This window comes from Panulirus ornatus, chromosome 17 (assembly GCF_036320965.1).
Source record: "Panulirus ornatus isolate Po-2019 chromosome 17, ASM3632096v1, whole genome shotgun sequence".
NCBI classification, from domain to species: Eukaryota; Metazoa; Arthropoda; class Malacostraca; order Decapoda; family Palinuridae; genus Panulirus; species Panulirus ornatus.
The window spans coordinates 23325640-23351569 of NC_092240.1; the positions used below are offsets into that span (position 1 = coordinate 23325640).

The 25930-nt window shown below is 40.1% G+C and overlaps 1 protein-coding gene across 1 annotated transcript in view; it reads left to right on the forward strand.

The window, feature by feature from the left end:
• The window catches only part of CCT3 (chaperonin containing TCP1 subunit 3), a 117336-nt gene that overhangs the window by 17202 nt on the left and 74204 nt on the right, over nt 1–25930 (forward strand). Inside the window, exons 4-5 of the mRNA XM_071672123.1 lie at nt 15541–15695; nt 24624–24810. Coding sequence (XP_071528224.1) covers nt 15541–15695; nt 24624–24810 — 342 coding nt within the window. The remainder of the gene's footprint in view (nt 1–15540; nt 15696–24623; nt 24811–25930) is intronic.

Here is a 25930-nt window from a genome sequence, read left to right on the forward strand (position 1 = left end):
TACTCTCAGCTTTCTTCTTTCACACACTTTACCAAGCTCAGTCACCAGCTTCTGCAGTTTCTCACCCGAATCAGCCACCAGTGCTGTATCATCAGCGAACAACAACTGACTCACTTCCCAAGCCCTCTTATCCACAACAGACTGCATACTTGCCCCTTTCTCCAAACTCTTGCATTCACCTCCCTAACAACCCCATCCAAAAACAAATTAAACAACCATGGAGACATTACGCACCCCAGCCGCAAACCAACATTCACTGGGAACTAGTTTCTATTGCCTTACATCCTCAATAGAAACTTTTCACTGCTTCTATCAACTTTCCCCCCACATCATATACTCTTAGTACCTTCCACAGAGCATCTTTATCAACTCTATCATATGCCAGATCCATAAATGCTACGTACAAATCAATCTGTTTTTCTAAGTATTTTTCACATACATTCTTCAAAGCAAACACCTGATCCACACATCCTCTACCACTTCTGAAACCACGCTGCTCTTCCCCAATCTGATGCTCTGTACATGCCTTTACCCTCACAATCAGTACCCTCCCATATAATTTTCCAGGAATACTCAACAAACTTATGCCTCTGTAATTTGATCACTTACCTTTATCCCCTTTGCCTTTATACACTGGCACTATGCATACATTCCCCCAATCCTAAGGCACTTCGCCGTGAACCCTACGTACATTGAATATTCTCACCAACCTATCAACAACACACGTCAACCCATTTTTTGATAGATTCCAGTGCAGTACCATCCAAACCTGCCACCTTGCTGGCTTTCATCTTCCACAAAGCTTTCACTGTCTTTTTAAAAGGCACTTGTTCAGTTAAAATCCTTATTGGCCCCAAAACAGTATTTCAAACCCAGAATGGTTTTCACCATGAAAAATTAGTCCTTTTGTTAAGGTTTTCAAGAAAATCCATAGCCTCCAAAAATGCAGATGAATAATTCCAGGGATTTTTTTAGCTTTTTTTTTTAAGATTGTAGCATCATATAATGAAACACTTCTTTATTTGAAATAATCACAAAACTATCCCATTAGGCTTCCTGAGTGGACAGATGCCCAGTAAGTATGAAGCAAATGATGACAGTCTGTCAAATATAATCATATTATTACATTTCTTAATGACCCCCAAACATGATTTCAAGTCAAGATTCATATTTAGCATGAAAAATAGTTTTTATATTGAGGTTTTTAAGCAGATTATTTCCCATGAAAAATACCAAAAATTGCAGATTCAGGAATTTTTTTAGCCTAAAACTTTTTCTTTTAAGATTGTAACTGAATACAATGAAGTGCTTCTATACTTGAAAGAATAACAAATGATATCTCTTAATGTTTCACCTAGGTGGCAGATGCCTAATGTAATCACATATTTGCAGGGGTAATATATGATCGCCAAAATAATTTCAACTCTAGATTCATACTTAGCATGAAAAAATACTTATATTGAGTGTTCAACCAAACCTATTATCCTACAAATAATACCAAAATTTGCAGGTAATAGTTTGGGATTTTTTTGACCAAAACTCTTATTTTAAAACTGTAATATAATGTAATGAAATGCTTTTATGCTTGAAGTAATCATGGAAAATATCTCATAATGCTTATATGTGTAATCACATACCCATTGAATACAAAGTAGTAACAGTCTTATTAAAAGGTAATTATCAAATACAAAGTGAATAATAACACAATCTTATTAACCTTTTTGATTATCAAATACAAAGTGAATAATAACACAATCTTATTAAAAGATAATTATTTGATAACAGGCCTTAATGACCCATAAGCAGTATTTCAACACCAGAATTTTATTTATGAAAAATAGTCCTTATGATGAGGTTTTCAAGAAATCTATTACCCACTGAAAAATGCCAAAAATTCAGATTCTTTTTAGAAGAAAATTTTCTTTTAGAATTAACAGAACATAAAAAAACACTTCTGTACTTAAGATGATATCCCTGGGGATTTGGGGAGAAAGAATACTTCCCACGTATTCCCTGCATGTCGTAGAAGGCAACTAAAAGGGGAGGGAGCGGGGGGCTGGAAATCCTCCCCTCTCGTTTTTTTTTTTTTTTAATCTTCCAAAAGAAGTAACAGAGAAGGGGGCCAGGTGAGGTTATTCCCTCAAAGGCCCAGTCCTCTGTTCTTAACGCTAATGCGGGAAGTGGTGAATAATTTGAAAGAAAGAAAAGACTTAAGATAATTATGGGATTATCTCAATGCTTCCTCCTACTAACAGATGCCAAGTAAATACAAAGTGAATAATGACACTGTTTTGTAAAATGTAATCACATAATTACAGTCTTGATTACCTGTGAACACAACACCAATTTTGGATTCAGCATGAAAAATAGTCCTTATACTTAGGTGTTCTTGGAAATGTATTACACTATGAAAGATACCAAAAATTGCGGATAATAAGTAGTTCAGGGGATTTTTTAACCCAAAAATTTTTTTCTTCAAGAATTGTAACAACATATTGCAGCACTTCTGTACTTGAAATGATCATGGAAAATAGCTCATAATGCTTCCCCTTTTGACAGATCCCCAGTAAATATGAAACAAATAATGACTATCTTTGAAAAATATAATCACATAATTACTGCCTTAATGACCCTTAAACATAATTTCAGTCACAGTTTTGGATTCAGCATGAAAAATATTGTTTATACTGAGGTTTTCAGGCAAATCTGCTACGCTATGAAAGATAAAAATTGTAGGTAATAGTTCAGGGGATTTAGTAGATCAAAAAACATCCTTTTCAAATTGTTTTGTAACATAGTGAAATGCTTCTATATTTGAAATAATCATGAAAAATATTTCATAATGCTTCCCCTAGCTGACAGATGCCTAATAGATTTTTTTATTATTTTTTATTTTGCTTTGTCGCTGTCTCCCGCGTTTGCGAGGTAGCGCAAGGAAACAGACGAAAGAAATGGCCCAACCCACCCCCAATACACATGTATATACACACACGTCCACACACGCAAATATACATACCTATACATCTCAATGTACACATATATATATATATACACGCACAGACACATACATATATACCCATGCACACAATTTACACTGTCTGCCTTTTATTCATTCCCATCGCCACCTCACCACACATGGAATACCATCCCCCTCCCCCCTCATGCGTGCGGGGTAGCGCTAGGAAAAGACAACAAAGGCCTCATTCGTTCACACTCAGTCTCTAGCTGTCTTGCAATAATGCCCGAAACCACAGCTCCCTTTCCACATCCAGGCCCCACACAGCTTTCCATGGTTTACCTCAGATGCTTCACATGCCCTGATTCAATCCACTGACAGCACGTCAACCCCGGTATACCACATCGATCCAGTTCACTCTATTCCTTGCCCGCCTTTCACCCTCCTGCATGTTCAGGCCCCGATCACTCAAAATCTTTTTCACTCCATCTTTCCACCTCCAATTAGGTCTCCCACTTCTCCTCGTTCCCTCCACCTCCAACACATATATCCTCTTTGTCAATCTTTCCTCACTCATTCTCTCCATGTGCCCAAACCATTTCAAAACACCCTCTTCTGCTTTCTCAACCACGCTCTTTTTATTTCCACACATCTCTCTTACCCTTACATAACTTACTCGATCAAACCACCTCACACCACACATTGTCCTCAAACATCTCATTTCCAGCACATCCACCCTCCTGTGCACAACTCTATCCATAGCCCACGCCTCGCAACCATACAACATTGTTGGAACCACTATTCCTTCAAACATACCCATTTTTGCTTTCCGAGATAATGTTCTCGACTTCCACACATTCTTCAAGGCTCCCAGGATTTTCGCCCCCTCCCCCACCCTATGATTCACTTCCGCTTCCATGGTTCCATCTGCTGCCAAATCCACTCCCAGATATCTAGAACACTTTACTTCCTCCAGTTTTTCTCCATTCAAACTTACCTCCCAATTGACTTGACCCTCAACCCTACTGTACCTAATAACCTTGCTCTTATTCACATTTACTCTTAACTTTCTTCTTTCACACACTTTACCAAACTCAGTCACCAGCTTCTGCAGTTTCTCACATGAATCAGCCACCAGCGCTGTATCATCAGCGAACAACTGACTCACTTCCCAAGCTCTCTCATCCACAACAGACTTCATTCTTGCCCCTCTTTCCAAAACTCTAATAGATATGAAGTGAATTTTGACAATCTTTATGCAGTGTAATTACATGTCTCAATGACCCTCAAATACAATATCAACCTCAGATAAGTATTTGTCATGAAAAATAGTCCTTATATTGAGGAAATTTATTACCCTACAAAAAATATCAAAAGTTGTAGGTAACCAATCATTAAGGGAATTTTTTTTAGAACAAATATGAAAATCTTATAAAACTGTAATATAACTTAATGAAATGCTTCTGTACTTGAAATAATCATGGAAATTATCTCGTAATGCTTCCTTGACATAATTGCAGCCCTTTAATGGCCCCTATATGATATTTCAACCCAGAACGGTATTCAGCATGAAAAGTAGACCCCATGCTCAGTTTTTCAAGAACATCTCTTACTCTGTGAAACATACCAAAAGTTGCAGTATAAGGGATTTTTTTTTTTCACTAAAACTTGTTCTTTTAAAACTGTAATATAATGAAATGCTTCCATGCCTGAATTAATCATGGAAAATAATTTCTCATAATGTTATCCCTCATGTCGTAGAAGGCGACTAAAGGGGACGGGAGTGGTTGGCTAGAAACCCTCCCCTCCTAGTATTTTAACTTTCTAAAAGGGAAAACAGAAGAAGGAGTCATGTGGGGAGTGCTCATCCTCCTCGAAAGCTCAGATTGGGATGTCTGAATGTGTGTGTATGTAACCAAGATGAGAAAAAAGGAAAGATAGGTAGTATGTTTGAGGAGAGGAACCTGGAAGTTTTGGCTCTGAGTGAAACAAAGCTCAAGGGTAAAGGAGAAGAGTGGTTTGGGAATGTTGTGGGAGTAAAGTCAGGGGTTGGTGAGAGAACAAGAGCAAGGGAAGGAGTAGCACTACTCCTTAAACAGGAGTGGTGGGAGTATGTGATAGTGTAAGAAACTAAACTCTAGATTGATATGGGTAAAACTGAAAGTGGATGGAGAGAGATGGGTGATTATTGGTGCATATGCACATGGGCATGAGAAGAAAGATCATGAGAGGCAAGTGTTTTGGGAGCAGCTGAGCAAGTGTGTTAGTAGTTTTGATGCACGAGACTGGGTTATAGTGATGGGTGATTTGAATGCAAAGGTGAGTAATGTAGCAGTAAGGTGAGTAATGTAGCAGTTGAAGGAATAATTGGTGTACATGGGGTGTTCTGTGTTGTAAATGGAAATGGTGAAGAGCTTATAGATTTGTATGCTGAAAAAGGACTGGTGATTGGGAATACCTGGTTTAAAAAGAGAGATATACATAAGTATACGTATGTAAGTAGGAGAGATGGCCAGAGAGCGTTATTGGATTATGTGCTAATTGATAGGTGCGTGAAAGAGAGACTTTTGGATGTTATTGTGCTGAGAGGTGAAACTGGAGGGATGTCTGATCATTATCTTGTGGAGGCGAAGGTGAAGATTTGTAGAGGTTTTCAGAAAAGAAGAGAGAATGTTGGGGTGAAAAGAATGGTGAGAGTAAGTGAGCTTGGGAAGGAGACTTGTGTGAGGAAGTACCAGGAAAGACTGAGTACAGAATGGAAAAAGGTGAGAACAAAGGATGTAAGGGGAGTGGGAGAGGAATGGGATGTGCTTAGGGATGCAGTGATGGCTTGCGCAAAAGATGCTTATGGCTTGAGAAGCGTGGGAGATGGGCAGATTAGAAAGGGTAGTGAGTGGTGGGATGAAGAAGTAAGATTATTGTAGTGAAAGAGAAGAGGGAGGCATTTGGATGGGTCTTATAGGGAAGTAGTGCAAATGACTGTGAGATTTATAAAAGAAAGAGGAAAGAGGTCAAGAGAAAGGTGCAAGAGGTGAAAAAGAGGGCAAATGAGAATTGGGGTGAGAGTATCATTAAATTTTAGGGAGAATAAAAAGATGTTTTGGAAGGAGTTAAATAAAGTGCAGAAGAGAAGAGAACAAATGGGAACATTGGTGAAGGGGGCTAATGGGGAGGTGATAACAAGTAGTGGTGATGTGAGAAGGAATGGAGTGAGTATTTTGAAGGTTTGTTGATGTGTTAGATGATAGTGGCAGATATAGGGTGTTTTGGTTGAAGTGGTGTGCAAAGTGAGAGGGTTACGGAGAATGATTTGGTAAATAGAGAAGGTAGTAAAAGCTTTGTGGAAGATGAAAGCTGGCAAGGCAGCAGGTTTGGATAGTATTGCAGTGGATTTTATTAAGAAGGGGGGTGACTGTGTTGTTCACTGGTTGGTAAGGATATATGATTTATGTATGACTCATGGTGAGGTGCCTGAGGATTGGCAAAATGCATACATAGTGCCATTGTACAAAGGCAAAGGGGATAAAGGTGAGTGTTCAAACTACAGAGGCATAAGTTTGTTGAGTATTCCTGTGAAATTATATGGGAGGGTATTGATTGAGAGGGTGAAGGCATGTACAGAGCATCAGATTGGGGAAGAGCAGTGTGGTTTCAGAAGTGGTAGAGGATAAGTGGATCAGGTGTTTGCTTTGAAGAATGTATGTGAGAAGTACTTAGAAAAGCAAATGGATTTGTATGTAGCATTTATGGATCTGGAGAAGGCTTATGATAGAGTTGATAGAAATGCTCAGTGGAAGGTATTAAGAATATATGGTGTGGGAGGCAAGTTGTTAGAAGCAGTGAAAAGTTTTTATCAAGGATGTAAGGCATGTGTATGCGTAGGAAGAGAGGAGGAAAGTGATTGGTTCTCAGTGAATGTTGTTTAATTTGTTTATGGATGAGTTGTTAGGGAGGTGAATGCAAGAGTTTTGGAAAGAGGGGCAAGTATGAAGTCTGTTGTGGATGAGAGAGCTTAGGAAGTGAGTCAGTTGTTGTTTGCTAATGATACAGCGCTGGCGGCTGATTCATGTGAGAAACTGCAGAAGCTTGTGGCTGAGTTTGGTAAAGTGTGTGAAGGAAGAAAGCTGAGAGTAAATGTGAACAAGAGCAAGGTTATTAGGTACAGTAGGGCTGAGGGACAAGTTAATTGGGAGGTAAGTTTGAATGGAGAAAAACGAGGAAGTGAAGTGTTCTAGATATCTGGGAGTGGATTTGGCAGGAGATGGAACCATGGAAACGGAAGTGGATCATAGGGTGGGAGGGGGGGCGAAAGTTCCGGGAGCGTTGAAAAATGTGTGGAAGGCGAGAACATTATCTTGGAAAGCAAAAATGGGTATGTTTGTAGGAATAGTGGTTCCAACAAACATAATGTTATATGGTTGCGAAGCATGGGCTATAGATAGAGTTGTGCGGAGGAGGGTGGACGTGCTGAAAATGAGATGTTTGAGGACAATGTGTGGTGTGAGGTGGTTTGATCGAGTAAGGTAATGTAAGGGTAAGAGAGATGGTGGTAATATAAAGAGTGTGGTTGAGAGAGCCGAAGAGGGTGTATTGAAATGGTTTGGTCACTTAGAGAGAATGAGTGAGGAAAGATTGACCAAGAGGATATATGTGTCAGTGGTGGAGGGAATGAGAAGTGGGAGACCAAATTGGAGGTGGAAAAATGGAGTGAAAAAGATTTTGAGCGATTGGGGCCTGAACATGCAGGAGGGTGAAAGACGTGCAAGGAATAGAGTGAGTTGGAACACTGTGGTATACCGGGGTCGACATGCTGTCAATGGATTGAACCAGGGCATGTGAAGCATGTGGGGTAAACCATGGAAAGTTGTGGGGCCTGGATGTGGAAAGGGAGGTGTGGTTTCGGTGCATTATACATGACAGCTAGAGACTGAGCGTGAATGAATATGGCATTTGTTGTCTTTTCCTAGCGCTACCTCATGGCATGCAAGGGGAGAGGGTTGTCTTTTCATGTGTGGGAAGTTGGTAACGGGAATGAATAAAGACAGCAAGTATGAATTATGTACATGTGTATATATATGTATATGTCTGTGTATATTCAACATGAAAAATAGTCCTTATACTGAGGTTTTCAAGGAAATCCTTTACCTTCTGAAAATTACCAAAAATTGTAGGTAAAAAAAGTCCTGGGCATTTGTTACCACAAGAAAAAATTTCTTATAGACTTGTAATGTAACAGAATGAAATGCTTCTACACTTGAAATAAGAGAAAATATCTCATAATGCTTCCCTTGCTTACAGATACTCAGTGAATATGAAGTGAAGAATGACACAATCTCTGCAAAATGTAATCACATAATTACAGCTCTTAATTACCCCCAAACATAATTACATCCCAATTTTTTGTATTTATTCAGCTCAAAATTGTCCGTATGCTGAGGTTTTCAAGCAAATCCATTACCCAATGAAAAGTACCAAAAATTGCAGGTAATAACAGTTAAGGGAATTTTTTTTTAGCTAAAATTTTTTTCTTTTGAAATTGTAAAATAACATAGTAAAATGCTTTTATACATGAAAAAAATCATGTAAAGTCTCTCATAATGCTTCCCCAAGTAGAGAGATGCCCAATAAATACAAAGCAAATAATCTTTGTAAAATGTTATCTTGTTTGTACAGGTCTTAATGATCCCCAGACATAATTTCAACCTCAGATTTACATTAAGCATGAAAGATGTTCCTCAAACTAAGGTTTTCAAGCAAATCTGTTTTTCTTCATACATATTCCCTATTTCTTGTGTTAGTGACTTAGCATCAAGAACAGAGGATTAAATCTCGGAGGGAAAGTCTTCACTTGGCCCCTATCTATTACCCTACAAAAAATACCAAAAATTGCAGGTAATACTGTTGTTCAGGTTTTTGTTATTGTAGACCAAAACATTTGCTCTTTTAAAACTAATATAACAATGAAACACCTCCATACTTGAAATGATCATGGGAAATATATCATTATGTTTCCTTATGTCAGCACACACATTAAATATGAGGCGAATAACACAATCTTTTTGAAAGGTAATAATGCGATTACAGGCCTTATGAACCCCTAAACAATGTTTCAACCCCAGCATGAAAAATATTCCTTATTCTGAGGTTTTCAAGAAAATCTGTTACCTGCTGATAAATACCAAAAATTGCAGGTAATAGTTCAGGGGATTTTTTAGCCCAAAAAACTTTTTCTTTTAGAAATGTAATATAACTTAAAGAAATGCTTCTATACTTGAAATTACTATGGAAAATGTCTGCCAATGCTTCCCCCAGCTGACAGATGCCTAGTAGGTACAAAGTGAATAATGACACAATCTTTGTAAAATGTAATCTCAATTACAAGTCTTAATGACATCCAAACATAATTTTAACTCCAGATTCGTATTCAACATGAAAAATGTCCTGATTCTGAGGTTTTTCAGGCTCTCACATCTGGGATGGTTCTACCTCTGCATCCTTTTCTGAGTTGATTCGAAAGTGATCCAACTTATAATCTTTCCCAAGCTAACTTATTAACTTAATTATAATATGCCCCATGTCACATTGTTGTTTCGCTTTCCCTCTAACATAGGTAATACTTTGGTTTTTGCTTCTGAGAGCTGGCTGCTTGTGTGCCCCATTACTAGCTTTTTTTTTTTTTTTTCTTCTTTTTTTTTTTTTTTTTTTTTTTCCGCTGTCTCCCACGTTTGCGAGGTAGCGCAAGGAAACAGACGAAAGAAATGGCCCAACCCACCCCCATACACATGTATATACATACGTCCACACACGCAAATATACATACCTACACAGCTTTCCATGGTTTACCCCAGACGCTTCACATGCCCTGATTCAATCCACTGACGTGCTAGCACGTCAACCCTGGTATACCACATCGATCCAATTCACTCTATTCCTTGCCCTCCTTTCACCCTCCTGCATGTTCAGGCCCCGATCACACAAAATCTTTTTCACTCCATCTTTCCACCTCCAATTAGGTCTCCCACTTCTCGTTCCCTCCACCTCCGACACATATATCCTCTTGGTCAATCTTTCCTCACTCATTCTGTCCATGTGCCCAAACCATTTCAAAACACCCTCTTCTGCTCTCTCAACCATGCTCTAGACCACATAATATTCAGCAAGCTGCTGCATCACATGATTACTTTGTGGCAACTGAAGAGTAGGTCATTTTGATAACTGTTTCTTTCTCTACATCTGTAAGCTTTGGAACTTTTTACCATCTTGTCTTTCTTAATAACTACAACGTGGCATATTTTAAGAGACAGGTTTTTGCTTCCTCCAAAATTCTTTTTCCCTATCTTATCCCTTTTTTTTTTTTTTTTTTTTTTTTTTTTTTTTTTATACTTTGTCGCTGTCTCCCGCGTTTGCAAGGTAGCGCAAGGAAACAGACGAAAGAAATGGCCCAACCCCCCCCATACACATGTACATAGACACGTCCACACACGCAAATATACATACCTACACAGCTTTCCATGGTTTACCCCAGATGCTTCACATGCCTTGATTCAATCCACTGACAGCACGTCAACCCCTGTATACCACATCGCTCCAATTCACTCTATTCCTTGCCCTCCTTTCACCCTCCTGCATCTTCAGGCCCCGATCACACAAAATCTTTTTCACTCCATCTTTCCACCTCCAATTTGGTCTCCCTCTTCTCCTCGTTCCCTCCACCTCCGACACATATATCCTCTTGGTCAATCTTTCCTCACTCATTCTCTCCATGTGCCCAAACCATTTCAAAACACCCTCTTCTGCTCTCTCAACCACGCTCTTTTTATTTCCACACATCTCTCTTACCCTTACGTTACTTACTCGATCAAACCACCTCACACCACACATTGTCCTCAAACCTCATTTCCAGCACATCCATCCTCCTGCGCACAACTCTATCCATAGCCCACGCCTCGCAACCATACAACATTGTTGGAACCACTATTCCTTCAAACATACCCATTTTTGCTTTCCGAGATAATGTTCTCGACTTCCACACATTTTTCAAGGCTCCCAAAATTTTCGCCCCCTCCCCCACCCTATGATCCACTTCCGCTTCCATGGTTCCATCCGCTGACAGATCCACTCCCAGATATCTAAAACACTTCACTTCCTCCAGTTTTTCTCCATTCAAACTCACCTCCCAATTGACTTGACCCTCAACCCTACTGTACCTAATAACCTTGCTCTTATTCACATTTACTCTTAACTTTCTTCTTCCACACACTTTACCAAACTCAGTCACCAGCTTCTGCAGTTTCTCACATGAATCAGCCACCAGCGCTGTATCATCAGCGAACAACAACTGACTCACTTCCCAAGCTCTCTCATCCCCAACAGACTTCATACTTGCCCCTCTTTCCAGGACTCTTGCATTTACCTCCCTAACAACCCCATCCATAAACAAATTAAACAACCATGGAGACATCACACACCCCTGCCGCAAACCTACATTCACTGAGAACCAATCACTTTCCTCTCTTCCTACACGTACACATGCCTTACATCCTCGATAAAAACTTTTCACTGCTTCTAACAACTTGCCTCCCACACCATATATTCTTAATGCCTTCCACAGAGCATCTCTATCAACTCTATCATATGCCTTCTCCAGATCCATAAATGCTACATACAAATCCATTTGCTTTTCTAAGTATTTCTTATCCCATACAATGATTTAATGAAGACCCAGCCTTAATGTGAACATTTGTCCATGGCTGGAGCCTATATTGCAAAAGAAAAAGAAATTATAGGGTTAGAGGAGATGTGGTAGTGAGAAGAATAGTTTTGTGAGAAATGAAGAAGGTTTGGACACATGGAGAGAATGAGTGAGAAGATGTGGAAAAAGGGATTTATGTCATAAAGTAAGGGGACAAGGAGGAGGAGGAGGAGGAGACTGAATTGAAGATGGAAGGATAGAGTTAAGAAAAAAAAAAACAAACTATAGGGCCTAAATGTGTAGTAGGGTGAAAGGCTTGCATGGGATAGGGTGAACTGGAGCATTGTGGTATACAGGGGATGACAAGCTGTCAGTGGACTTAATCTAGGTATATGAAGCAGCTGGGGTATACCACAGAAAAGTCTGTGAGGTATGGGACCTAACTGTGGATAGGTGGCTGTGGTATTATTTGTTATATGTGACAGCTAGAGAATGGATGTGTGTAAAAGAGCCTTTCCTTTGTCTGTTCCTGATGTTGATGTGGGAAATAGTGAACAAGTATGAAGGAAAAGTAAAAGCATGTAACTTGTTTCATCCAGACCTGTTCACAAATACCCAACAACTCACAAACAGAAATACTTAATTACCCCAGACTTGCACTTCAGCAACCTGTATTCTACAACAAACAGTCCTGAGAAGATATACACAAACATATTGACCCAACAAGACTTGTATAACTGCCTTTCCCTCCCGGCCTTAAACACCATGCCACCAGACATACTCCCATGGGAAACCATACTCCCTAAACATATGCGATTTCCTCATACTCAGGTTTGCTATGAAGTGGACAATACTCATACCAGCAGCATTTATGAACATACCGGAGATGAAACTTCTGCAGTGAAGGCATTAAACACTCCAAAATTGTCCAACACCCACTTCACTCAAACATTCTCTTAGATTGCCTCATTCCTTGATATGTGGTCCTACCTGGTGGACATGGCAGGCTTCTTGAGCTCTGCAGGTCTGTTTAGATTGTCTTCTTGAGCAGGAAGGTAAATCATATCCCATTCTAATTCAGATAACCATTTATCAACCAGTTCTGAAGGTAGGATGAACTACTAGGTTTGCTGTAGGCACTACCTTGGCAAAGATTCATGCTCGGGTAGACCTGTGAATGACTCATGGTCAATAATACTAACTGCTACACCATGCAAGCCCATTGAAGGAAAAGAATGTTTTATATGTTGAAAATATAAAGGTGAAACTTTTTCCTTTCTTAGAATCTGTTTCAGTATCAGGCATAGGTGTTGCAAGTGATATTTCCCTTTAATACATGGGTCTTTCAAGTGCAGAAAACAGCAAAACCTCAATATAATGGACCCCGATGTAATGGATTTCAGATTCTTTGGACCAGGTGAATAATAATACATTGATTAACCCATTAAAGGTGGGTGACTTTTTTTTTATACATCCATGTAAGGCGGCATATTTTTGGAATGAATTATCAAGAATAAGCCGATGCATACATAGATAAAATTGGATGAAAAACAACAGCAAGAGGTGTTACACAATATTGCATCATAGTTGGCAGTGGGAGAAGGGGAGGAGTTGTGCGGAAGGACCTAGAGTGGGCAGATTATCAGGTGTGCATGGGACGAGGCTAGAGGACTGCGATCACTTGTTTTACTCTAAATTTGTCATTTATGCATTTATTTACAACTGTTATGTACATACATGTCAGAGATGCCACATCACCCAATTTCACCATACACTTACAATGCAGAAGGGCCCAATGTTACTTTAATGTTGCCCATGTAATACTGTATGAGCATTAGATAATAGCTAATACTGACCATGGATGGGTTAGCGAGGGTAGCTGTTTACAGGTATAGGTAAACACAGGTTATGATAATAGATGACAGTGATGCCATATCGCCAAAATTCAAGAAACATTTATGATGCAAAACAACCCAACATTACAAAATGTTGCCTGGCTTCTACCATACAAACGTTAGGTAACCGCTCGCCATACCATGCGCATTTCATATTGCATTTATCCTTGGTAGTGTGGGGTATGCACGCTTTTTTCAGTCTCCATCTATCTCAGGCTATTGTGCAGTCAGGTTGTATACAGAGAATTGTGATTTTCTTAACTATTAAATCCTTACAATTCAAAATGACATCAGGTGATAAAGGAGCTAAAAGAAAGTTTGTGAACTGCATTTTGTGTTAAAAAATGGCTCATATGAGGTTACATTCAATTTAATAGACTTTCAACATCAATAGACACCCCTGTCCCCTATTATTCTGTTAAATCAAGGTTTACTGTATTGGAAGGTAAGATGTTGCAAGGCAGGTTAAATATTAAAGAATTCAACTGTATATTTGGAACAGGTTCTGTTGGCATCAATCTTCATTTTATTTCATGCCAAAGGTTATATTTCATGTATGTTGTAGGACAGTGGTTGGTCGCAGATGGTAGTCTTAACAAAGGATGTGTCATTGAAGCAAACTGAAAACCCCATTAACTAGTTACCTCATTGTACAATTGCAAGCCCACTTCTGGGACTCCCCATTTTGACATAAGTCTACATTGCCTATTGCGTACCTTCCAGCTTGTGCTCCCACCTTTGTGTGCTGCACCCCCGATACCCATAAAAGCATTCATGCACCCTCAAAAATGAGGAGGGTGCTGGATGAATTTATGAGTTGAATGAAATTCTCATTGATTTAACTGAAGAGGAGAGGAAATGGAATATTACATTGTTGGTAAAGGTGAGGAGGGTGCATTTGTGAGAATGGGAGAGGGGCCTCATGTAGGAGGACCAACAGGATGAAATATAAGCTTCAGTGTGTTTTTATGGTTAGAAATTATTGATTTTAGGCTGGTGTGTATCCATTTGATTTTTGTGATTGTAAGCTGTTAATTTGTTGGAAAGAAATGTATTGATATTTTTTGTGTCAATATTTCAGAAAAAAGTGTGATATGTTCTTTTGGGTACACTTTGGGAAAGTAAAACATTGTGAATTGAAGAATTAAAAGGTCTTGGGCAGCATGTCCTTTGAGTTCACTTGTTATTGATAAGATATCCAAATAATATTGCAGAGTCATCCTATGCCATCATGTTTTGTTTGCATGATTGTCACTGTTTTGATGATTACCCATTTATAGTTTTATATTACATGTTAAACAAAATAGTTTTCTTTTGTTTCTTAAATCATTTAACAATTATACTGGGTCAGTGAGAAAGTTTGGAATTTAGTTCCCAATACCCTGTGTAAAACTGATTGTCTCCATTATTTTTATTCACATCTACTTTCAGTAGTTTTCTTTTACACAGTGTCAACCACAGACAGCATTTGATTCACCTTCCATGTCTTCCCCTCTCCACCCCCAAGTATACTGCATACTTGTCTCATGCTCCAAGACCTTTCCATCTACCTCCTTCACCACCTTGTCTTGAAGCAGATTAATTAGTCGTAATAACATCACACATCCTTGATACAAACCTTCTTTCCTTGGAACCAGCCTCCCTTTTTTCTTACCATTGCATATTCCTTATATCTCAGTCCAAGCTCTTACTGCTCACAGTGACTTCATATTTACCTTGTATTCCCATAGCACCTTTCTTTATGGATTTGTCAATCTTATGATATGCACTTTCCACATTATAAATGCCACATGCATATCACCTGTTCTCAAAGTATTTCCCACACATCTGAAGCAGACTCCTCTCCTTACACCCACTATCTTCCTTCAAACTACAGTGGTCTTTCCCAGTATGATTTCCTGCGCATAACACTACCCTGTAAACTGCTACTCTTCCATATACTTTACTAGGTATTTCCAGCGGACTTATACCTTTTATAACTGTTCCTTTTGTATCAGGTAGGGGATGGTACTACTAGTGTTGTGATCCTGGCAGGAGAAATGCTTGCAGTTGCTGAACAGTTTTTGGAGCATAAGATGCACCCAGTGGTCATCATCCAAGCATACAGACAGGCTCTTGATGATGCCATCACTGTACTCAAAGATCAACTCAGGTAAGAACCATGCTTCAGTGCAATTTTTTTGTTACCTTTATTGCTTTGTTTATCTGAATTCATCATTGATTATCCATCCATCTTTTGGAATCACTTATGCTCACATTTTTTATTTCCTTTCCAAAACATTCAGAATTTTTGTATCTTTGCAGATGTTTTAATCCTTACAGAATGGTAGATAAATGGCATTAAAGTATTCATTTATTTTATTTATTTTGCTTTGTTGCTGTCTCCTGTGTTAGCTAGGTAGCGCAGGGAAACAGATGAAAGAAAGGCCCAACCCACCCACATACACATGCATGTACATACACGTCCACACACGCAAATATACATACGTATACATCTCAACGTATACGTATATATACACACACAGACATATACATATGTACACATGTACATAATTCATACTGTCTGCCTTTATTATTCCTATCGCCCCCCGACACACATGAAATAACAACCCCCTCCCCCCTCATGTGTGCGAGGTAGCACTAGGAAAAGACAACAAAGGCCACTTTTGTTCACACCGAAACCGCAGCTCCCTTTCCACATCCAGGCCCCACAGAACTTTCCATGGTTTACCCCAGACACTTCACCTGCCCTGGTTCAATCCATTGACAGCATTTCCACCCCGGTATACCACATCGTTCCAATTCACTCTATTCCTTGCACGCCTTTCTCCCTCCTGCATGTTCAGGCCCCAATCACTCAAAATCTTCTTCACTCCATCTTTCCACCTCTAATTTGGTCTCCCACTTCTCCTCGTTCCCTCCACCTCTGACACATATATCCTCTTTGTCAATCTTTCCTCACTCATTCTCTCCATGTGACCAAACCATTTCAAAACACCCTCTTCTGCGCTCTCAACCACACTCTTTTTATTACCACACATCTCTCTTACCCTATTATTGCTTACTCAGTCAAACCACCTCACACCACATATTGTCCTCAAACATCTCGTTTCCAGCACATCCACCCTCCTCCACACAACTCTATCCATATCCCACACCTCGCAACCATATAACATTGTTGGAACCACTATTCCTTCAAACATACCCATTTTTGCTTTCGGAGATAATGTTCTCGACTTCCACTCAACTTCCACACATTCTTCAATGCTCCCAGAACTTTCGCCCCCTCCCCCACCCTATGATTCACTTCCACTTCCATGGTTCCATCCGCTGCCAAATCCACTCCCAGATATCTAAAACACTTCACGTCCTCCAGTTTTTCTCCATTCAGACTTAGATCCCAATTGACTTGTCCCTCAACCCTACTGTACCTAATATCCTTGCTCTTATTCACATTTACTATCAGCTTTCTTCTTTCACACACTTTACCAAACTCAGCCACCAGCTTCTGCAGTTTCTCACACGAATCAGCCACCAGCGCTGAATCATCAGCAAACAACAACTGACTCACTTCCCAAGCTCTCTCATCCTCAACAGACTGCATGCTTGCCCCTCTTTCCAAAACTCTTGCATTCACCTCCCTAACAACCCCATCCATAAACAAGTTAAACAACCATGGAGACATTACGCACCCCTGCCGCAAACCAGCATTCACTGCGAACCAGTCACTTTCCTCTCTTCCTACATGTACACATGCCTTACATCCTTGATAAAAACTTTTCACTGCTTCTAACAACTTACCTCCCACACCATATATTCTTAATACCTTCCACAGAGCATCTCTATCAACTCTATCATATCCCTTCTCCAGATCCATAAATGCTACATACAAATCCATTTGCTTTTCTAAGTATTTCTCGCATACATTTTTCAAAGCAAACACCTGAGCCACACATCCTCTATCACTTCTGAAACCACACTGCTCTTCCCTATCTGATGCTCTGTACATGTCTTCACCCTCTCAATCAATACCCTCCCATATAATTTCCCAGGAATACTCAACAAACTTTTTTTTTTTTTTTTTTTTTTTTTTTTTTTTATACTTTGTCGCTGTCTCCCGCGTTTGCGAGGTAGCGCAAGGAAACAGACGAAAGAAATGGCCCAACCCCCCCCCCCATACACATGTACATACACACGTCCACACACGCAAATATACATACCTACACAGCTTTTCATGGTTTACCCCAGACGCTTCACATGCCTTGCTTCAATCCACTGACAGCACGTCAACCCCTGTATACCACATGACTCCAATTCACTCTATTTCTTGCCCTCCTTTCACCCTCCTGCATGTTCAAGGCCCCGATCACACAAAATCTTTTTCACTCCATCTTTCCACCTCCAATTTGGTCTCCCTCTTCTCCTCGTTCCCTCCACCTCCGACACATATATCCTCTTGGTCAATCTCTCCTCACTCATTCTCTCCATGTGCCCAAACCACTTCAAAACACCCTCTTCTGCTCTCTCAACCACGCTCTTTTTATTTCCACACATCTCTCTTACCCTTACGTTACTTACTCGATCAAACCACCTCACACCACACATTGTCCTCAAACATCTCATTTCCAGCACATCCATCCTCCTGCGCACATCTCTATCCATAGCCCACGCCTCGCAACCATACAGCATTGTTGGAACCACTATTCCTCAAACATACCCATTTTTGCTTTCCGAGATACTGTTCTCGACTTCCACACATTTTTCAAGGCTCCCAAAATTTTCGCCCCCTCCCCCACCCTATGATCCACTTCCGCTTCCATGGTTCCATCCGCTGACAGATCCACTCCCAGATATCTAAAACACTTCACTTCCTCCAGTTTTTCTCCATTCAAACTCACCTCCCAATTGACTTGACCCTCACCCCTACTGTACCTAATAACCTTGCTCTTATTCACATTTACTCTTAACTTTCTTCTTCCACACACTTTACCAAACTCAGTCACCAGCTTCTGCAGTTTCTCACATGAATCAGCCACCAGCGCTGTATCATCAGCGAACAACAATTGACTCACTTCCCAAGCTCTCTCATCCCCAACAGACTTCATACTTGCCCCTCTTTCCAGGACTCTTGCATTTACCTCCTTTACAACCCCATCCATAAACAAATTAAACAACCATGGAGACATCACACACCCCTGCCGCAAACCTACATTCACTGAGAACCAATCACTTTCCTCTCTTCCTACACGTACACATGCCTTACATCCTCGATAAAAACTTTTCACTGCTTCTAACAACTTGCCTCCCACACCACAAACTTATACCTCTATAATTTGAGCTCTCACTCTTATCCTCTTTTCCTTTGTACAATGGCACTATGCAAGCATTCCGCCAATCCTCAGGCACCTCACCATGAGTCATACATACATTAAATAACCTTACCAACCAGTCAACAATACAGTCACCCCTTTCCCATCACTGTTTTAATCAGTTGCACCAGCACCACCACTTTTACCATCCCCTCTGCCACCACCACTACCACAGCTACAGTTATTCTTGCCTCCACCACAGCTACCACTTCTCCCACCTTCTTTGCCTCCACCATTACCAGTAATGTTTCTGCTATCTCTGCTATCCTTTTTGCCTTCACCTATGTCATCACATTTGCTACGCAGTTCTACTTTCAACTTAACCTCCCACACACACACACACACACACACACACACACACACACACACACACACACAACACACACACACACACACACACGCACACACACACACACAAAAAGAATACCATCATCTCTACAGCTGCCCCCTCAGCCTTCTTTATAGCTACCACCTCTACAGCCTTGTATGCCACTATCTCTGCCTCCATAACTGCAAGCATCTCTGCCACCCCTTTTGTACCACTACTACCACCTTTGCCATTCCCTTTGTCACAAGCACTGCCACCATATCTTGACCATCCTCTCCTGTGCTGTCTATACCTATCATCCTCTTACATTGATTGCTTGTCCTCATGTTCTCTTCATTCATAATTTCTCAAAATAGATTTGCATCTTTTATCATTAGACAATGGATATTTTGTTGAAATTGAAATTATTTTGAGAACCAGTTTGAATCACCATTTTTCTACAACTTTAGAATATAGTCTTATGTTTGTTGAGTTCAAGATTCCTCTTTCATGAATTTCAGAATTTATTTTAGTTACAACATATCCTAATCATGTTTTTTAACCATTATACCTTTTTTTCTTAAATTTTTAAGATTACTCAAAAAATCTTTCATTTGGAAGTGTCAGATGTTACATTTAGTTAATTTTGTTTGAAATTATTTATTCTTGATTGTGACAATTGTATCTGTATTTTGAATGAAATACATGAGGTCATTATGAAGCGTGAGGAGCACTGATCTTTTTAAGAATGATAGTGGTTATTCATAAACTGAGTGTGTGAGAGACAGCAAAGCAGGGTGTGCGAACATTTAGATAGGATGAATGAAGAGAGACGGACTAAGAGGTTATTTGTGTCAGAAGTGGAGGGAGCAAAGAGGAGTAGGGAGACAGAAAATAAGGTAGATGATGGGATGAATGGTGCTTTGAGTTATCAAGGCCTGAACATGCAGGCTGGGGAGATGTGTGCAAGGGATAGAGGAAATAAGAGTAATTTGATACATGGGGCAGCTTGCTGATGGTAGGATGAACCAGGGCGTATGAAATGGTCAGGAGAAACTTTGGAAAGGTATGTGGAAGCTTTACTGTGGATATGGATTCTGATTTCAGTACATCATACATGGTTGCTGAAAAGTGAATGTGAGCAAATAAGGCTCTTATTTTTTTGTTGCTGCTGCTCCCGTCTACATGGGAAATGGGAAACTCATGTAAAGATAAATTGATTTTCATGACAGGACTCTAGATAACTTTAGTAATTGGCTGTAACAACAGGTAAAGATAACATAGCTTCCCATTTATATTCAACAACTAGTGTGCCAGTCGACCTCAACAGTGAGGAGCAGATGGTTGATGTTATAAAGTCATGTATTGGTACCAAGTTTATGGGTCATAGCTGACTTGCATGTTCCATTCCCTGCGTGCTGTCAAAACCGTCACTACAGAGGAAGATGGTCATAGAGAAATTGATGTCAAGAAATGGGCAAGAATTGAGAAGGTAAGTCTCTCCCCCCCCTCTCTCTCTCAGGTGATATAGTGATTATTCATTGCCTAATGTTTTCCAAATTGTAGTATATGCCTCCCTCATTTGAATGCTAAAAAAGAGGAGTTTGAAATCTTTCTTTCATACTATTCGCCATTTCCCGCGTTAAGAACAGAGGGCTGGGCCTTTGAGGGAAAATCTCACCTGGCCCCCTTCTCTGTTCCTTCTTTTGGAGAATTAAAAAAAAAACGAGAGGGGAGGATTTCCAGCCACCTGCTCCCTCCCCTTTTAGTCGCCTTCTGCACATGCAGGGAAATGTGGGAAGAGTTTGAAATATTGTTTTTATTATTATATTCAATTTGCAGTCTACCACAATCCAGCATTATATTACCAAAGATCTCCGAACTTTTATCCATCCCTTCCACCTTCCAGTAGGATGTTACATGCTGATTGTCACACGATACAGAGTATATTTCTTGCATATTTGCTTAGTTTTATGTTGTATAGTTGTGCCCAACCAGTCCTACATCCAGTTTACCCATGCATGTTAGTCATCATTTTCAATATCATCTATTGTAAATGCCCAGACCATCAAAGCATGCCATTCTTCTCATATATTCTTATGTTCCAGACTCATTCTGACTTTTCCTTTGTTTATCCACTTTTCTTAATCCACATATCCAGTCTAAGAAAAAGCTATGTCCACATTTTCCAGTTAGTCATTGTATTAATGGTTGACTTGTACTTCTCTCCTATACATCAAGGCAAGCTAAATTATACTTTCTTTGAAGCAATGTGTCATCTGCAATCATGTGATTACACATCATTGCCTTTTGAGCCAACCAGCAACTAACTCCTCCTCTTTCAGATTTTCTAGCATTCATGCTTCCATATTCCTAAAGAATATATCTTTGGTTACATGGAATTTTGAATCTATTTGGATCTTTTACTTCATAAATAGAACTTCCTCTGAAGCCTGCACTTGACAACCAGCAGCTTTTCCTTCTTAGCGTTTTGTCTTTGCTTCTTCCTCACTTCCTCACACTACTATTCGAAATCTTAACAGTCAACTGCAGTTCCTTTCCTCTCATCCTTGGTAACGGTGCCTTTTGCATACATTATCGTTACCACTAGATGCCCTCCATTTTATCCGTGGTTGTGCCCATAGCTATTATTATTATTATTATTATTTTGCTTTGTCGCTGTCTCCCGCGTTTGCGAGGTAGCGCAAGGAAACAGAAGAAAGAAATGGCCCCACCCACCCCCACACACACGCACACACACACACCCGTCCCCATATGCAAATATACATACCCGTACATCTCAATGGACACATATATATACACACACAGACATATACATATATACACATGCACACAATTCACACTGTCTGCCTTTATTCATTCCCATCGCCACCTCGCCACACATGGAATAACATCCCCCTTCCCCCTCGTGTGTGAGGTAGCGCTAGGAAAAGACAACAAAGGCCCCATCCGTTCACACTCAGTCTCTAGCTGTCATGCAATAATGCCCGAAACCACAGCTCCCTTTCCACATCCAGGCCCCACAGAACTTTCCATGGTTTACCCCAGATGCTTCACATGCCCTAATTCAATCCATTGACAGCACGTCGACCCCAGTATACCACATCAATCCAATTCACTCTATTTCTTGCCCGCCTTTCACCCTCCTTCATGTTCAGGCCCCGATCACACAAAATCTTTTTCACTCCATCTTTCCACCTCCAATTTGGTCTCCCTCTTCTCCTCGTTCCCTCCACCTCCGAGCACATATATCCTCTTGGTCAATCTCTTCCTCACTCATTCTCTCCATGTGCCCAAACCATTTCAAAACACCCTCTTCTGCTCTCTCAACCACGCTCTTTTTATTTCCACACATCTCTCTTACCCTTACGTTACTTACTCGATCAAACCACCTCACACCACACATTGTCCTCAAACATCTCATTTCCAGCACATCCATCCGCCTGCGCACTACTCTATCCATAGCCCACGCCTCGCATCCATACAGCATTGTTGGAACCACTATTCCTCAAACATAGCCCATTTTTGCTTTCCGAGATACTGTTCTCGACTTCCACACATTTTTCAAGGCTCCCAAAATTTTCGCCCCCTCCCCCACCCTATGATCACTTCCGCTTCCATGGTTCCATCCACTGACAGATCCACTCCCAGATATCTAAAACACTTTCACTTCCTCCAGTTTTTCTCCATTCAAACTTACCTCCCAATTGACTTGACCCTCAACCCTACTGTACGTAATAACCGTGCTCTTTTCACATTTCCTCTATAATTTGAGCTCTCACTCTTATCCTCTTTTCCTTTGTACAATGGCACTATGCAAGCATTCCGCCAATCCTCAGGCACCTCACCATGAGTCATACATACATTAAATAACCTTACCAACCAGTCAACAATACAGTCACCCCTTTCCCATCACTGTTTTAATCAGTTGCACCAGCACCACCACTTTTACCATCCCCTCTGCCACCACCACTACCACAGCTACAGTTATTCTTGCCTCCACCACAGCTACCACTTCTCCCACCTTCTTTGCCTCCACCATTACCAGTAATGTTTCTGCTATCTCTGCTATCCTTTTTGCCTTCACCTATGTCATCACATTTGCTACGCAGTTCTACTTTCAACTTAACCTCCCACACACACACACACACACACAACACACACACACACACACACACGCACACAAAAAGAATACCATCATCTCTACAGCTGCCCCCTCAGCCTTCTTTATAGCTACCACCTCTACAGCCTTGTATGCCACTATCTCTGCCTCCATAACTGCAAGCATCTCTGCCACCCCTTTTGTACCACTACTACCACCTTTGCCATTCCCTTTGTCACAAGCACTGCCACCATATCTTGACCATCCTCTCCTGTGCTGTCTATACCTATCATCCTCTTACATTGATTGCTTGTCCTCATGTTCTCTTCATTCATAATTTCTCAAAATAGATTTGCATCTTTTATCATTAGACAATGGATATTTTGTTGAAATTGAAATTATTTTGAGAACCAGTTTGAATCACCATTTTTCTACAACTTTAGAATATAGTCTTATGTTTGCTGAGTTCAAGATTCCTCTTTCATGAATTTCAGAATTTATTTTAGTTACAACATATCCTAATCATGTTTTTTAACCATTATACCTTTTTTTCTTAAATTTTTAAGATTACTCAAAAAATCTTTCATTTGGAAGTGTCAGATGTTACATTTAGTTAATTTTGTTTGAAATTATTTATTCTTGATTGTGACAATTGTATCTGTATTTTGAATGAAATACATGAGGTCATTATGAAGCGTGAGGAGCACTGATCTTTTTAAGAATGATAGTGGTTATTCATAAACTGAGTGTGTGAGAGACAGCAAAGCAGGGTGTGCGAACATTTAGATAGGATGAATGAAGAGAGACTGACTAAGAGGTTATTTGTGTCAGAAGTGGAGGGAGCAAAGAGGAGTAGGGAGACAGAAAATAAGGTAGATGATGGGATGAATGGTGCTTTGAGTTATCAAGGCCTGAACATGCAGGCTGGGGAGATGTGTGCAAGGGATAGAGGAAATAAGAGTAATTTGATACATGGGGCAGCTTGCTGATGGTAGGATGAACCAGGGCGTATGAAATGGTCAGGAGAAACTTTGGAAAGGTATGTGGAAGCTTTACTGTGGATATGGATTCTGATTTCAGTACATCATACATGGTTGCTGAAAAGTGAATGTGAGCAAATAAGGCTCTTATTTTTTTGTTGCTGCTGCTCCGTCTACATGGGAAATGGGAAACTCATGTAAAGATAAATTGATTTTCATGACAGGACTCATAAATACTTTAGTAATTGGCTGTAACAACAGGTAAAGATAACATAGCTTCCCATTTATATTCAACAACTAGTGTGCCAGTCGACCTCAACAGTGAGGAGCAGATGGTTGATGTTATAAAGTCATGTATTGGTACCAAGTTTATGGGTCAGTATGCTGACTTGGCATGTTCCATTGCCCTGCGTGCTGTCAAAACCGTCACTACAGAGGAAGATGGTCATAGAGAAATTGATGTCAAGAAATGGGCAAGAATTGAGAAGGTAAGTCTCCCCCCCTCTCTCTCTTCAGGTGATATAGTGATTATTCATTGCCTAATGTTTTCCAAATTGTAGTATATGCCTCCCTCATTTGAATGCTAAAAAAGAGGAGTTTGAAATCTTTCTTTCATACTATTCGCCATTTCCCGCGTTAAGAACAGAGGGCTGGGCCTTTGAGGGAAAATCTTCACCTGGCCCCCTTCTCTGTTCCTTCTTTTGGAGAATTAAAAAAAAAACGAGAGGGGAGGATTTCCAGCCACCTGCTCCCTCCCCTTTTAGTCGCCTTCTGCGACATGCAGGGAATATGTGGGAAGAGTTTGAAATATTTGTTTTATTATTATATTCAAGTTGCAGTCTACCACAATCCAGCATTATATTACCAAAGATCTCCGAACTTTTATCCATCCCTTCCACCTTCCAGTAGGATGTTACATGCTGATTGTCACACGATACTGAGTATTATTGCTTGCATATTTTGCTTAGTTTTATGTTGTATAGTTGTGCCCAACCAGTCCTACATCCAGTTTACCCATGCATGTTAGTCATCATTTTCAGATATCATCTTTGTAAATGCCCAGACCATCAGAGCATGCCATTCTTCTCATATATTCTTATGTTCCAGACTCATTCTGACTTTTCCTTTGTTTATCCACTTTTCTTAATCCACATATCCAGTCTAAGAAAAGCTATGTCCACATTTTCCAGTTAGTCATTGTATTATGGTTGACTTGTACTTCTCTCCTATACATCAAGGCAAGCTAAATTATACTTTCTTTGAAGCAATGTGTCATCTGCAATCATGTGATTACACATCATTGCCTTTTTGAGCCAACCAGCAACTAACTCCTCCTCTTTCAGATTTTCTAGCATTCATGCTTCCATATTCCTAAAGAATATATCTTTGGTTACATGGAATTTTGAATCTATTTGGATCTTTTACTTCATAAATAGAACTTCCTCTGAAGCCCTGCACTTGACACCAGCAGCTTTTCCTTCTTAGCGTTTTGTCTTTGCTTCTTCCTCACTTCCTCACACTACTATTCGAAATCTTAACAGTCAACTGCAGTTCCTTTCCTCTCATCCTTGGTAACGGTGCCTTTTGCATACATTATCGTTACCACTA